General features: G+C 33.1%; 2 protein-coding genes across 2 annotated transcripts; one reads left to right on the top strand and one right to left on the bottom strand.

The window, feature by feature from the left end:
- The first annotated feature begins 2913 nt into the window (after positions 1 to 2913).
- Positions 2914 to 6016, top strand: LOC120070907 (uncharacterized). Its single transcript, XM_039022804.2, has 5 exons — positions 2914 to 3053; positions 3676 to 3831; positions 3936 to 4004; positions 4316 to 4422; positions 5179 to 6016. The coding sequence occupies exons 2-5, from the start codon at positions 3687 to 3689 to the stop codon at positions 5830 to 5832; spliced, it is 975 nt and encodes a 324-aa protein (XP_038878732.1). The 5' UTR covers positions 2914 to 3053; positions 3676 to 3686; the 3' UTR covers positions 5833 to 6016.
- Positions 6017 to 6348: 332 nt separating this feature from the next.
- Positions 6349 to 10948, bottom strand: LOC150037563 (uncharacterized). The gene is made up of 3 exons (XM_090310793.1): positions 9183 to 10948; positions 8089 to 8489; positions 6349 to 7348 (listed from the first exon to the last, which is right to left on the bottom strand). Exons 1-3 carry the CDS (start codon positions 10069 to 10071, stop codon positions 6596 to 6598), a joined length of 2043 nt encoding a protein of 680 aa, XP_090166919.1. The 5' UTR covers positions 10072 to 10948; the 3' UTR covers positions 6349 to 6595.
- Positions 10949 to 14364: the final 3416 nt, after the last annotated feature.

Raw genomic sequence — 14364 nt, 5'->3', positions numbered from 1 at the left:
GATATACATTCAACACTAACAGTTATGCATATAAATCTAATTATCGGTATGCTCACACAATAAATAATAGGGAAAGAGTTCATACCAGTTGAAGACTCTCTTCAAATCTTTTGAACCCAATGCATCGGAAACTCTCCAACAGATCTACCAACACTCGACGGGTATGTCGACTGCAACAACACGATCAATACGAACACGAACACTGCAGCAGGGACGACACCACCACTAGTGAAACCCGGGTATCCTCGGAGTGAAAATCCAAAGAGTGGGCTTTGGTGAGTTTGGTAGAGGACGGAGGATGACGATTCGTGTAGACGATAAGCAAGTGAGAGATGATGCAGTGCTATCGTATAGTGGAAATGCTTATCATATAGAAGAGTTACACGATTGTGTAGAAAAAGCTAAACGATCGTTTAGAAAAAGGTATACGATCGTTTAGATGGAAAAGCTACTATTGTATAGCCTCTCTGGCGATCGTTTCACGAATTCTTTTTGGGCGGACGAATGTAATGAATGCACCATACGAAAAATGAAAACTCTTTTCATTTTTAACCCTCCGGTTACCATAACCAACATTGCCCACTACCCATGTCCAAACGTGGATGAATTGGTTAATTATCATATAATTAATTAATTAATATAATCATATTATATTTATATTCTATAGTTTGATATTACATACCCACTATAGTATTTTCTCCTCTACTTGATATAAATCATATTTATATCTAATATCCTCCAAAATAATGTATCTCATACATTTAGCCAATTATATCATATATAATTAACCAGTTCAATTATATCATTTCGTTGCAACAGATGAAATCGAAGCTACCCATAAAAGGGTGTCGTTTTAAGTTCCATGCGTGTATGTATTTAGAAACGGCCTAACTTAAGTCCTAGGGAGTCGGGTCGTTACAAGTACTCACCTAAATACTGCTGGTCGATTACTCTTACGACTACACAACGACAGTAGCGATGGTATATGGTAAATAGTAGTGAAAAATATATAAAGAAATAAAAGAGAGAGTGAATGAGAGAGGAAGATCCATGATATTTATCCACGGTACCTTCCGCCATGGAGACAATCTCGACCCAGACAGTGGCGTGAGACAGTTGATGGGTGTGGCAAAATGGCTCATGGTAGACCATAGTTGAGCAGAATGACATAGACGGTGACATTGCTCTTCACGCGAAGGAGGAAGCTCGTGAAGAAAGAAAAAGGGGCGACTTTGTGAGGCACCGTAAGAACTTAGGTTTCTTTATTTTTCTTTGACTTCCTTTTTCAAATATTATTTTAACTTACAAAATCTTAATTCAATATATATATTTTTTAAAAATATATGTATATTGGGGGCTTTTTTTTCATCAAAATTCCATATATATATTTCATAACTCTTGTAAAATAGTTATCTTCACCAATAAATTTAAGTTTTGCTCTAAAAATTCAAAAAATAAACAAAACATATTAAACTTCCAAAATTATGAAACTTACATTCAAAAACTTGAAAACAAAAATATGTTAATTTAGTCTATTGTAAATCTAATTTATTAGATAAAAAATATCCATTAAACCCAAATTAACCCAATTTTTGATTTTATCCAACCCATTACTTATAAAACAATTTACAAAGACAAAATTCATAATTAAAATTTAAATGAATGGAAAATAATTATCTAACTTTATATTACAATTATATTTACGAATGAATAATTCTATAACTAATTTGAATCAATTAGGGGGAGAAAGAAGAGATTCGTTTATTTTAAATCAATTCGTGGTTATCAAAATCTAATTTGAATATTAAAAATAAATTCAAATTCCAAAAGAGGGCAGAAATTACGGAATGATGCTCACTTTCAGTTTTAAAATTGGATATGTTAGATTATGATAGGATTAATTTGGCTGTTAATCAAACTCTCCAATTACATTGTATTTATATCCCGATTATTAATCAAACTCTCCACTCACACTATATATCTTGGTTATTAATAATGCTTTATAGTTACACTGTAAGTCTGTATCTAATATTCTGGACATGCAAACCAACTAAGAACAGATAAGATATTATTAAGGTGTCAGCTAAAATAGTGATTAGATATGAAATATGTACAATTGAATATAATAACATATACAAGACAATTTAAACCTTACAAAATATGAAAAAAAATATATGGTTAAGAATATGTACAAAATAATGAAAAACAATTTAAATATTTAAATAAATTTAAATCTTGACTAGATAAAATGAAATTTGATAATATATGTAAATTTAAAATATAATTCTAGTAGAAAAATCAAGATATTTAATTCAAGTAAGATTAATCGAAAGTGGTTAAACAGAATATAAATTAATAATAAAATATGCAACTATGTGAGGAAAATCCGAAAGGATGGTTAATTTGAGAAAGGCGAACGATTATTTTGAGGAAGACGATTGTTTTTAGTTTTTCAAATGAATCAATTAGAGAGAAACTTGAGAATTAAGACATCAACAAAGGTAATTATTTTGAGGAAGACAATTATTTTTAGTCTTCCAAATGAATGAATTAGAGGGAAAATGGAGAGCTAAGCTTGTATATAGAACTTCGTAATTGTTTACGATTCTACATTAATTTTATCAATAATAAAAGCTCCGAAATAGACAAGGATACAAAAATTTACAAATTTGTGGCAATGTGCATGTTACGTGAGTTATCATAAATCTTAATATTCGTCGATTTTACCCATTTTCAAAACCAAACTACTAATTCCCAATTATTTATTTATTTTATTACATCCGTTCTTAGCCCATTACTAATATTAGAAAATTAGGGTAAATATGGGATAAAAAAGAAATTAGGGTAAAATTTGAAAGTTGTCATATGTCAAAAAGTTTGAAATCGCATCGCCAAGATATTTTTTTCCCATCCATAATTTGCACCGTCATCAATCGATCCGACGGCCCAGATTTCTCCTGCTTAACTCAATATATTTTCTTCACTCGTTAAAAACCTCGACTGATCAGACCTTCTAGGGTTTTAGCATCGAGAGGGAGGTGAAGTCGAACAAGGTTTGTTCTCTACTCAGTCCATAATCTCCATCTGTTTCTTTTCATTGCTCGTTCTCTTGCTATTTGTATATGGTTTCCCTATTGTATTTCTTCCAAAATCGTTGAAAATGTTCGCATCAACACAAATGATCGATGGTTTCTTTCTATTCTCCGAGTAATTTTCCGGGTTTTAGGATTTGGTAACTGGAGGAAATGATAGCAGCAAATAGGCGATGAGTCTTTTCTCTCTCAACTTTTACGTATTCGAACTCCTCATCACGGACTGTTTTTCGTTTGCGTTTTGGTTATTGGGTTTCATTTCTTACGATATATAAATTAGTCTCGGTGGTAGGGATCACCTTGTTGTGATTTTGAAATGTTCTTATTAACCATCAAAACAGAGCTTATGCTTATAGGGATAGTTATGAACGTTATTACGTACACTCGTACCGCATTTCACTCATCGCCAGTATTCGATTTCTTACACTCTCCTGTTTAGTCGTTTTTGGTATGCTCTGTTGCGACGGTGTTTTGTGTACTGTAATTTGTCAAAAACCAAAGTGGAATGTAATTTGAGGCTGACTGAAAATTTCATTTTTGGCGTTGATACATTGGTTGATTCTTCGTCTTTTATTTCTTTCAGGGTGCTTCAAAATGGCTTTTCTAGGTAAGTTTGGAAATATACTGAGGCAGGGCGCGAATAAGAGGATTGGATTAGATCTGCAGGCTTCCAGTTTGTCTATCTGTCAAGCTGTACGATGGATGTCTTCCATGCAAAGTTCAAAACTTTTTGTAGGAGGTTCTCTGATAAATTTTGTTATTGTTATCATTATTTTTTCTTTAAAGAACACGTATACGCCAATTTCTTTGTCCTTATCTTGTGCATGTATGTACATTTGACAGGTATTTCATACAACACTGATGATCAAAGTCTCAGGGAAGCCTTTGCTAAATATGGGGAAGTACTCGAAGGTATATCACCCAACTCATTTACAATGAGCGTTGAAGGTTAACGAAGTATATTTCTTTCCATTTTTATCTTATCTATACTATATGTAACATAAATGCAATATGGAACAAACAAACTTTTGGAACCCGTATGGTCAAATCTGCTCGAGGAATTGTCTCTTTTAAATATTTTCTGAAATAAGGCCGACCAGGTGGTTCGGGTTAATGGTTTAGCTGGATACTGCTTGTTGTGCTAGTGGATTATGTTGTATCCGAAGCTTAGTTATAAATGTTGGTTTCCTTGTTTACCCTTCTTTTCTTTGTCACCTTGATAGCTAGGATCATTGTAGACCGCGAAACTGGAAGATCCAGAGGATTTGGATTTGTGACTTTCACATCTAGTGAGGAAGCCTCTAGTGCCATCCAGGCATTGGATGGACAGGTAATGATTCTGCTGTCGACTTTTGAGACTAAAAAGGATAAAGCAATGTGTTATATTCATATGCTGCAATGTACTGTAGAATTAGTGCATCATCACTCATAAAATGCTTCATGCCAGTTGTTTGCGTTGTTCTTTTCTGTTAGATGATCTTGCCTATGTGTTACTTGTATGAAGAAGACTGTATCTAGTGAATGTATTTATGCTAATTGATCTTATGCAAACGTCTTCATATAATACCTTGAATCGTCATATTTTCTGTAGCAAATATTAGTGTGACAATGATATTTAGAGTTTTAAAGTGCAGAGGTATGGTAGGCCATTCTCTGTACCATGCTCAACAGTTAATTTGTGTACTAATGTAAAGTGTTTTAGGAGCTGTCATGTGTGATAAAGATGAATTGTATGTTAGAGGCTTTTGTCCCATATTTCTGTTATAATGTTGGTTGTCACTACTCGTTCATGTTATAGCATAGCTGCTTCTCTTATATTTGAGTAGCTGGTTTGTTATGGTACAAAATTGCCATTTAGATTTTTGTAGGAAAGTAAACATTTAAAGCGATGTGAGTGGTTAAGATGTGCGGAATTTGGAGGCTTGTTCCACTTTCGAATCTGTGAGAATAAATCATATTTGAACTAGCTGACTAATTATTGAGTTTCATTCCTTTTAATTTTAATTTAATTTGGTCCTCAATATTTGCTACTAAACAGAAAAGTTTAATGGCTCAGGTTAATTATGTTTTTTCCCTTCTTTGACAGGACCTTCACGGTCGTCGAGTGAGAGTGAATTATGCTAACGATAGAACTCGTGGTTTTGGTGGTGGTGGTGGTTATGGCGGTGGTAGCTACGGTGGTGGGGGTGGTGGTTATGGTGGCGGTGGCTATGGTGGTGGTGGGGGTGATGGTTATGGTGGCGGTGGCTATGGTGGTGGTGGTGGTTATAGCGGTGGTGGTGCTGGAGGTTATGGTGGCGGTGGGAGTGGAGGAGGTTATGGTGATGGTAGTGGTGGATATTCAGGGACGGGATATAGTTCTGGAGGCAACTATAGCCGAGGTAGTGGAGGAAATTATAGCAACGATAATGCCAGTGACAACCTTGGAAGTGTTGGTACAGGTGGTGGCGGCTTTGGTGGGAATGATGCTGGTTATAACGCTGCTAGCAATTTTGCTTCTGGAAACACACACGACAGTGGAACTAATGCTGGTTTTGGTAACGTCAGTGGCGGTGGCAGCGACTATTTTGCCAACAGTGGGTTTGATGCAAGCTCTGGAGTTGGAGGATATACTGGCGGGGAACAATTTGGCAGCGAAACAAACACCATGGATGCATCTGGAGATCAAGGCCTAGGGGAGCAACTGGAAGGAAATGATAGGGATGAAGACGATACAGACGACTTTGCTAAAAGAGCCTGATAGATCATATGCATTATTAATCCACAGTATTCATCCAGCATTTTTGGTCCCTAGATTCTACTCTACCAAACATTGACTTTGTTTGTATGTTGGACTTGCTTCAAGATTGTGAACTTTTCCTTGCACTTTCAAAATCTAGTTTCTCAATGTTAATAAGTTCTGTCCTGCTCTCCATTAGGTACAATCTTCCTCTTTTTTCTCTATTATTGTCGGTGGAGATCCAAGTTGATTGAGTTGTTAGTAGCCACACTGTATTACACTTGTTTTTGTCATTTTTTCTATTTAGGGTATGTTGGTGTTTGTTTGGATAGACTTTGCAAGTGTTTTAAATAGTATTTTAAGGGGTATTTGAGTCGTTAACTTGAGTTTTGAAGTTTAAAAAGTTTGTGATTGAGGTTGGTTCAAAGGTCGTTAAATTGAGTCTGAAGCTTGGAAAGTTTGTGATTGAGGTTCAAAGTTGTTTAATTGAAACTTTTAGCTAAATTTTAATAGCGAACATTATTGATACTGCTAGAGTGAGTTATTTAACACTTAAAACTTAAAACATCTGTTAAGGTTTGTACAAGAATTCAGGTGAATGCATTCATCAAATTATGCAAACTATATAAAGAAAGTTCGTTGAAGAAGAATGATTGATGATATTGTTTGGTGTTTTACACTAATGAGTAATGATTGATGGGGTCGAACTCTTATACTGTGGTGCTCCAATTTTCTTTTTGTTTACCTGCAAAACTTATGTTATCTATTGTCTTCTACAACTGGCTCAGCCGTCGTCTTTATCCATTGAAAATAACCATCTTTGTGCATTTCGAACCACAGGAGAACCCATTCTGGTTTTCTCAACAATCTGCTTTATCAACTGCTTTTCCATCTCATCATCATAATCACTGCTTTCATCTCCACTGCCACCTACCTCATTTGTCTGTCCTTCCATTCTGCCGATCTTCTGATAAGAATCTTTTATGTTCTTCTTAACAAGTATCTGACCAAGGTTTATCGATCCGTTTGTCCTCCCATTCTGAATTGAAAACGAATGACCGTTAATGGTAGTTTGCCACCGTGGATGCTTACTTCCATCAACTATTGAAGGTGAATGTATAAGATCTTCGGAGTCATCCATATCGATCAACTCATTATATGCTTCATTGTAGGCATCCAGAGCTTCTCCTGATAAATTCATAACAAGAGGTTGAGCAGTTAAACTTTCTTCACTAGATGAATGTAGCATCTCACTTTGGGTGAATTCTTTCCGAGAATCAATCTGCTTGGCTTCAATGCAGTGAAGTCTCCTCTTGCTGTTCTCAAGGGCCGTTTCGAGCTCCCTCACACGTGCTTCAAGTCTTGACTGGATAACTTCGTGCAGTCGGACACTAAGCTCCCAAGGTGAAACTGTGTAGTTACCTGAGGAAGTAAACTCACTTGCATCTAGATTTTGCTGAATCTTAGGACTTAGCTCACTGATCATGTCAGCTCTCAACTCACCTTCAGAGAAATCTACTGTAAATTCTTGATCAAGCTGCAAAAAGAAATTGCTCCATATCAACACTAAACAATGAGTACTACTTCTATTATCATTTTATATATATATATATATATATATTTGAAAACCAAGTAGGTGTAAAGTGAACAATTCGTCTCCCCCATTGGTAGCCCCAAACACAGAATTTTGGCCAATCTTTATGTGTATATTAAACGCCCTCTTTCAATGTGATCCATGAACTAAACTGTGGTGTGGAAAGTTTTACGTATAACTGACCTCTGTTATCTAAAATTTCTAATTTGTACATTAAGGACCAAACCATAAAGAGAAGCAGAACCAAAAAAAAAAAAAAAATTGTTGGTTATTGCAAGAAATCCCCAGAAGCAAAAATGAAGACCCTAAATGACATTGATTAGCTAATAGATTTATACATTTACCAAAGACTTCAACAATGACAGTCTAATATCTCCTCTTCGAGATCCTGGCAACTGGCAAGAATATGAAGAAATATAAACGCCGACTATACAACACAGCCGAACATTTGAATTCTAGAGGAAGAACCTTTATTCAAAGGAGCACTATACACGACCATGTACTTCAAAATCCACAAGAACAAATCTCAATTATATGCTTAAATTTGGAAAAAAGGGAAATAAGGTTGCAGAGAAATGATGGTCATATGTGTAAATACAGAAAGAAGAAATGTTCAACAAAAAATGCCACCATGTTTTTTATTCATGCATATGCTTAATGATGTAATGAATGGACACAATTACCTCATGAAGATCAGCGAATCCTTTATCTGTACTCGATGTATCGGTATTTAGTCCCAACCTCTGAAGTTCTGCTTCAAGCTCAGCTTCAATTTTACTCAGAGATTCTGAACCATCTTCAGCATTCTGTTTTAATAATTCCTTATCATCAGATTTAGCTGAAGGTTTGAGATTCTGTTCTCTCCTACCGAAGAAAGAATTCTCAGATATGCCTAGTGATTTGCAATTCTCATTTGAAAGCTCCTTCACCGTCAGAGAATCCTTCATCTCAAGTTCCTCTTGTAGATCTTGGACCAAGTTCTCAGTATGCTTTAATAACTCTTTGAGCTTGTCTATTTCACGCTTATTTTCCATGAAGGGTATTAAGCCGATAGAAATCCCAAGACAGAATAGAATCATTCGATCTGGTGACCACAATAAAATGTAAATTTAGGCACAATTCATGAAACGGTAACCAATTAAGAAAACTGATGATGAATACATAGAACTGAGGAAAAGAAAATACACTTCAATGTTATCTTCCTCTCTCGAACTAGAACTGAATATATAATGTGCATGGGAAACAAGTATACTCGAAGTCAGACTGGAATTGAATATTCCTTGTAGAGGAAAAGAAAACCTCATGCATTCTGATGTCGAACACTTAGATCAGACCAAGTTTCATCAAATTCCCTTATAGTGAAGACTGAGAGGTATAAACATAGACTAGGACCCTTTTGTCATTGATTTTGGCCTCTTTTGGACTCATCAAATCTAGTCATAATTCAAAGGCACTCACTTTACGAACACCTGTCTTCTAGTACTCTATTGAGAAGGCCTCAAAATGCTACTTCTCAAACAGAGGGTATTCCAAATAATCAATAGCTTTACAAAAACCAATTGGCCATAGTTGGATCAGTATAAGATCACAATGGCTCAGACAATTCTTCAAACTATGAGTTCAAGAGATAGATATAAGGCTTCTAGAATTCTTAAAGTTCTAAGAAGTTTATTTCTGAGTTACTGAGTTTATTCTTGATAGAAACAAAAACAATATTCTATTAAGCAAAGAATTTAGTGAAACCCTGGAGTTCTCTCATTAAAACAATAAAATTCACCTTTTGCGTGGAGGAACTTCTCATTATGCATTTGATTGGCACTGCTCACTCCACCTTGTCTCCCTCCTCCCTTGATGTCTAGCATCTCTGAGGTCTTCAAAGACCGTATTTTTGGAAGCAAAGGTATCCCATACACATTCCTTTTCTTTTCAGTAAACGGCTCTTCATGGAAGTTACTTGCATCCATTTCAACCTGAACACTAAAAGAATCTCTGACTGCCCTGCTGACTATCTGGGTTCCGTCATTTACAACAAACCGCCTCATAGTTGATTTAGATCGTGACTGAAATGAATGTAGGATATACTCTTCCATTTCAACATGTTCCTTGTAGAGATGAGACAGCACACAACTTTCTAATGAACTAAGTGGTCTAATAAATCTCCCACACGAATGTTTATGTCTAAGAGAACCTATTTTCCTCGTAGTAGGCTGAAAACAGTTCAGTTCCCTAGAAGACGAACAAGGTAGCTGATCAATCATATTATTATTCACATTCACGTTTATACTACTTCTATGCCCAAATGTTTGAGTGTCATTACTCATTGATAATTCCAGTGGCAAATTGGATACAGGAAGAGAATTATGGTCCTGGTAATACCCTAAATTATCCATCTTTTCACAATCAAAACCACTAGTAGAAGCCACATTGAATCGACTCCCAACAGAATCTCTCCCATTTAAAACCTCTCCTTCACCAGCAAGAATATCTCCACTTGCTTTCGTTTTTCGTTCTATTCGGTGGAAGGAATGATCCAGAAATCCTAATACCTCATTACTAGAATTCCTAGAAGACATTTGAGATGAGTTACTTCCATCTCTCAACAGTTTCTGCCAATATTTGGCTAAGTATCCAGCACCAGCGGCAGTTGCAACAACCCACAAGTCCATTCCAGCACGCTCCCTTCCCCAGCCAAAGATACTAGCCAAATTCCACAATACTATTCTTCCCTTTTGTTCTAACTCCCATAATCAGACACAATAAACAGCAATGTCCATCAATCTAAATCCAAGTACAGCAATTCCACTTCTTCCGAACATTATACTTAATATATCACACTAGCAAATTCCAATTCCACATTAAATAAACGAAAGCTAAAACGGCATAACATCTCCCCTTTTTAACTTGATGCTCAAAAGGGGAACCTGGGCAACACCTTCACCGTTAAGTAAACCAACCAGCGGCCTCAAACAGGAGATGAAACAAACTTCAATTTCTTGGCAGCAAGAACTAACAGTATAAATTATCCTTAAATCTGGAAGAAATGAACCACCTAACACGAGCAGACGAAGAGATTGAACAGAATCAAATATAAAGTCTGAGGCCACATTTACTTCACAAGCTCTGGACAATTAATCTATATCATAGAACCAACCAACAACACCAAGAACCCATTTGTTAGAACGCATTCAATTTTGACTCTACACAATCGAAAGCAGCTCTACACCCCCAATCCAATAAAAAAACACAAAACCCACCAACAAAAAGGAAAAACTCTCAACACCCAACAGACAGTTCGTGCAAATCATCAAAGAAATACCCATTTAAGAACAGCCTCTCTGCCGCAGAACCCATACACGCAATTGCAAATTACCATAATGAACAGAACGTACAGGAAGCTGAGAAAACGGTAGATTAAGCCTGAAGAAGAGGGTTAAAAATGGGTCGAGGAAATTGTAACTCCGAAGGAGATTGAGAAATCAGGAGGTCCCAGAAAACGTGCCCAGCGAAGGAATAGGAGACTTTGAAGGTGTCGTTATCGTCGCCGCGGCGGTTGTTGGGAAATAGCTCTGAAGAATATAGGACCCGCTGCCCCGTTATCTACTAAGGTAACCATTAACCAAGGGCCGGTATTAATAATAATACGTACATACATTATACAACTACAACTACATATCATTAATTTTATTTTCCAAATAACTTTCAAATAATTGTCTATTTTTCTTTTTAGGTTTAAATTTTATTTTGGTCCTTGAACTCTAAATCTTATTCTATTTTAGTCCCTAAATTTTTGAAAATACCTATTTTCGTCATTGAACTTTTAAAAAGTGCTTATTTCAGTCCCTGCCGTTAGAATTCCGTTTACATTTTAACAGAAATTTGAGGTGACTTATATTTTTTATGACTATATGCCAAATAAGTTAACCATCCTAAAAAAATCTAGGATTTTGGATTTGAATTAGAGGGTAAATTGGTTTTTTTTAGGAAGAACGTAAGAGTCACTTTGCCTGCTAGATTTTAGTCATTCACTCTGCCTTCAATTTTAATCATTCAAATGGATAGATCTCTACAAACGGCTTCTACACCAATATGCTAGTTTTGTTATATTTTGATTCTACTCTATTTTTTTTTTCTAATTTTCTTGGAATTCCAATTGGAAAAAAATAGTAGGACTTAAATCACTAATAGTTAAAAAGTATATATGAAAAATATACGTGTTTTTTATGACATAAAAGGTTTATAGTGGGAAAATAAATATAAGCCACCTCAACCTTTTGTTAAAAAGATAATAGAATCTTAATGGCAAGGGCTATAATAAACATTTTTTAGAAGTTTAGAAACTAAAATAGATGTTTTTGAAAGTTTAGGGACTAAAATAGAATAAAATTCATAGTTTAAGGACCAAAATTGAAATTTAACATTTTTTTTAAATTTTTATATTAAATTTCAAATTTCATCTAGATGATTTAGAGGAAGTCAGAATTTAGTTTCCATAATTTATATTTAGGAGGTATTTATAAGAATTTTATCAAATTATACAAATTATTTATGTGATTTAATCAAACAATAGGAACTAAATTTTAACTTCCTCTAAACTATGAGGTCAAATTTGTAATTTAATCTTAAATCTTATTTTTATTTTAAAGACGAGGAGATTGAACAATGCAATAACTAACATAAGTCGTTAAAATTTAGCTTAATAGCATATGTACAATTTCTCTATTAAAATTAGAGGTTCGAATCTCATCTCGTCAAGGATTGTAATAAAGGAAGAGTAATAGGTTAAGCTTCCTTATATTTTGAATTTTGGCTGTAATGGCTTTTTAAAAAATTGGGATATATTTCAATTATATCATTAGACTTCGAAAGAGTTTTATTCTTATTTTAAACTTTAAAATTTAGTGAAAAGATGACACTAGTGTTTTTTTTTTTTGTTTTGTTTTGTTTTTTTTTTAATTATTATTATTATTTTTATTTATTTAATTGGGTTAAGAGGGAAATTAACATAAGAGGTAATATGTAAATTTTTGAAGGCTTGATATTATTTACAACATTATTATGTGGTGATTTTTGTTTAGAAATGAATTATGTAGGTAATCTTAACAATATTGATAAATGAGTATTATCAAGCATGGTTGTCTACAAAAAGAGTATTATCAAATATAGTAATAATCATCTTAATCACCAATTAAACATAGCACAATTGACATATGAATGTGTTAGAAATCAAAAGGTTTGTGATTCGAATTCTCTTACCTCAAATTATATTATACTTTTTTTTTTTAAAAAAAAAACAATATCTTAATCCACTTCTCATCCGTGAATAATATAGTATTTTATGTCCAAACTAAAAATGAAACTTTTCAAAGTTTAAGGATATAATTGAAACTTGCATCAATATTTTGTATAATTTATAATTTATTTTTTTTTTGAGAAAAGAGTTTAACTAAATTAAAAAGCTACCCTTTAAGAACTATATAATTATGTTAAATATAACAAAAAAAAAAAATATTTATGTTAAATATAATAAAAATTATTTAAAAAATAAAAATAAAAATAAAAATAAAAATTTCTAAAACAATTTAAAAATAGAAAATTCCTAAAAATTCCAAAAATATTTACCATTTATAGTAAAAAGTTATAAAAGTACTTTATTTTAAAATTTATTTGTTGTAAAATGTAAATATTTTTAAATATTTTTTATATTAAAAAACCCCCTTAAAAATCTTTGTGAACCACCGATTATCAATTTGGTTGGAGATCTAAGTATAGTTTGAGATTCAGGGTTAAATCTAAGTTTTAACACTTCTTCCTTATTAATATTGTCTCTTAAGCGAACATGAGTGTAACTTAATTGACATAGTGCTTGTAGTATCAACATCAAGATTAAAGGTTCGATTTCCCTCACTCCACAAGTTAATTACAATACCTTTGAAAAAAAATACTGTTACTTAAAAATTAATTTTATTAGAAAAATAATTTTTATACCATAATAAAAAAGACATTCATAACATTAAATTCACAATTTTCCAGTCAAACATAATTTTTAGAATCACATATTATCTTTTCAAGATTGAATGTTCAATTTCCAACGATTAAATTAAAAGGATTACATGAATTTTTTCATTTTAAAAATTATACAACCTAATTACGAGTAAATTATTAGGATTATAATAACTATTTAAAGATGAGATGTTCTTACTAGAAAAAAAATTATATATTAAAATAAAAATTATTTTCAAATAAAAAGATGGACAACCTATTTATAAATATAACAAAATTTTACTATTTATCTAGTCTATCCTGGTCTATCACTAATAGATAATATCACTTTATTATATTTAAAAATATTTTTGACAATTCTATTATTTAAAATAATTACCCTTAAATACATCGAATAGATTCAAAATATCTAGAAAAGAAGTGTTAACAATTTATTGAAGTATTATTTTTTATATACATAAAAACTAGTGGTTTTGGCGGGAAGTGGATTCCCACTATTACAAAAATGACATTGGCGAATTAGGGAAGGGCTATAAAAAAAGGGTAAAAATGGAAAAATATGTTAATTAGGCAAACAGATGACTGATTATGAAGCGAACCTACCTTTTTTATGCCTTTTGCTTTTGGCATTTGTCCTTTATTATTATTATTATTATTTTTTAAAAAATGATTTTGGAAAGAAAAAATCAAAGTGGCTATGGCCTGTGTTTTTTAGATTTCTACCATTTTCTTTGGAAAAAAGAAAAAAAAGGAAAATACCATTTTGAAAAATTGAAAAAATGACCCTTTTCAAGTTTTGTTTTTGTAAATTTAGACCTTTTTTAAAAAAATATTTTTTTGACCCTACAATTTTGCAAACAATGTAAAATTACTATAATATCCTTCAACATTTCAAAAGTCCTAACCTTTTTTCACAACCCTCACCCACCCATTTGGCCTTTCCATTTCCTCACTCGATT

This window comes from Benincasa hispida, chromosome 2, assembly GCF_027475165.1.
Source record: "Benincasa hispida cultivar pf3 chromosome 2, pf3_genome.v1.1, whole genome shotgun sequence".
Classification (NCBI taxonomy): Eukaryota; Viridiplantae; Streptophyta; class Magnoliopsida; order Cucurbitales; family Cucurbitaceae; genus Benincasa; species Benincasa hispida.
Note: the sequence above shows the minus strand (reverse complement) of the source record. Positions and strands in the feature narration are given on the sequence as shown.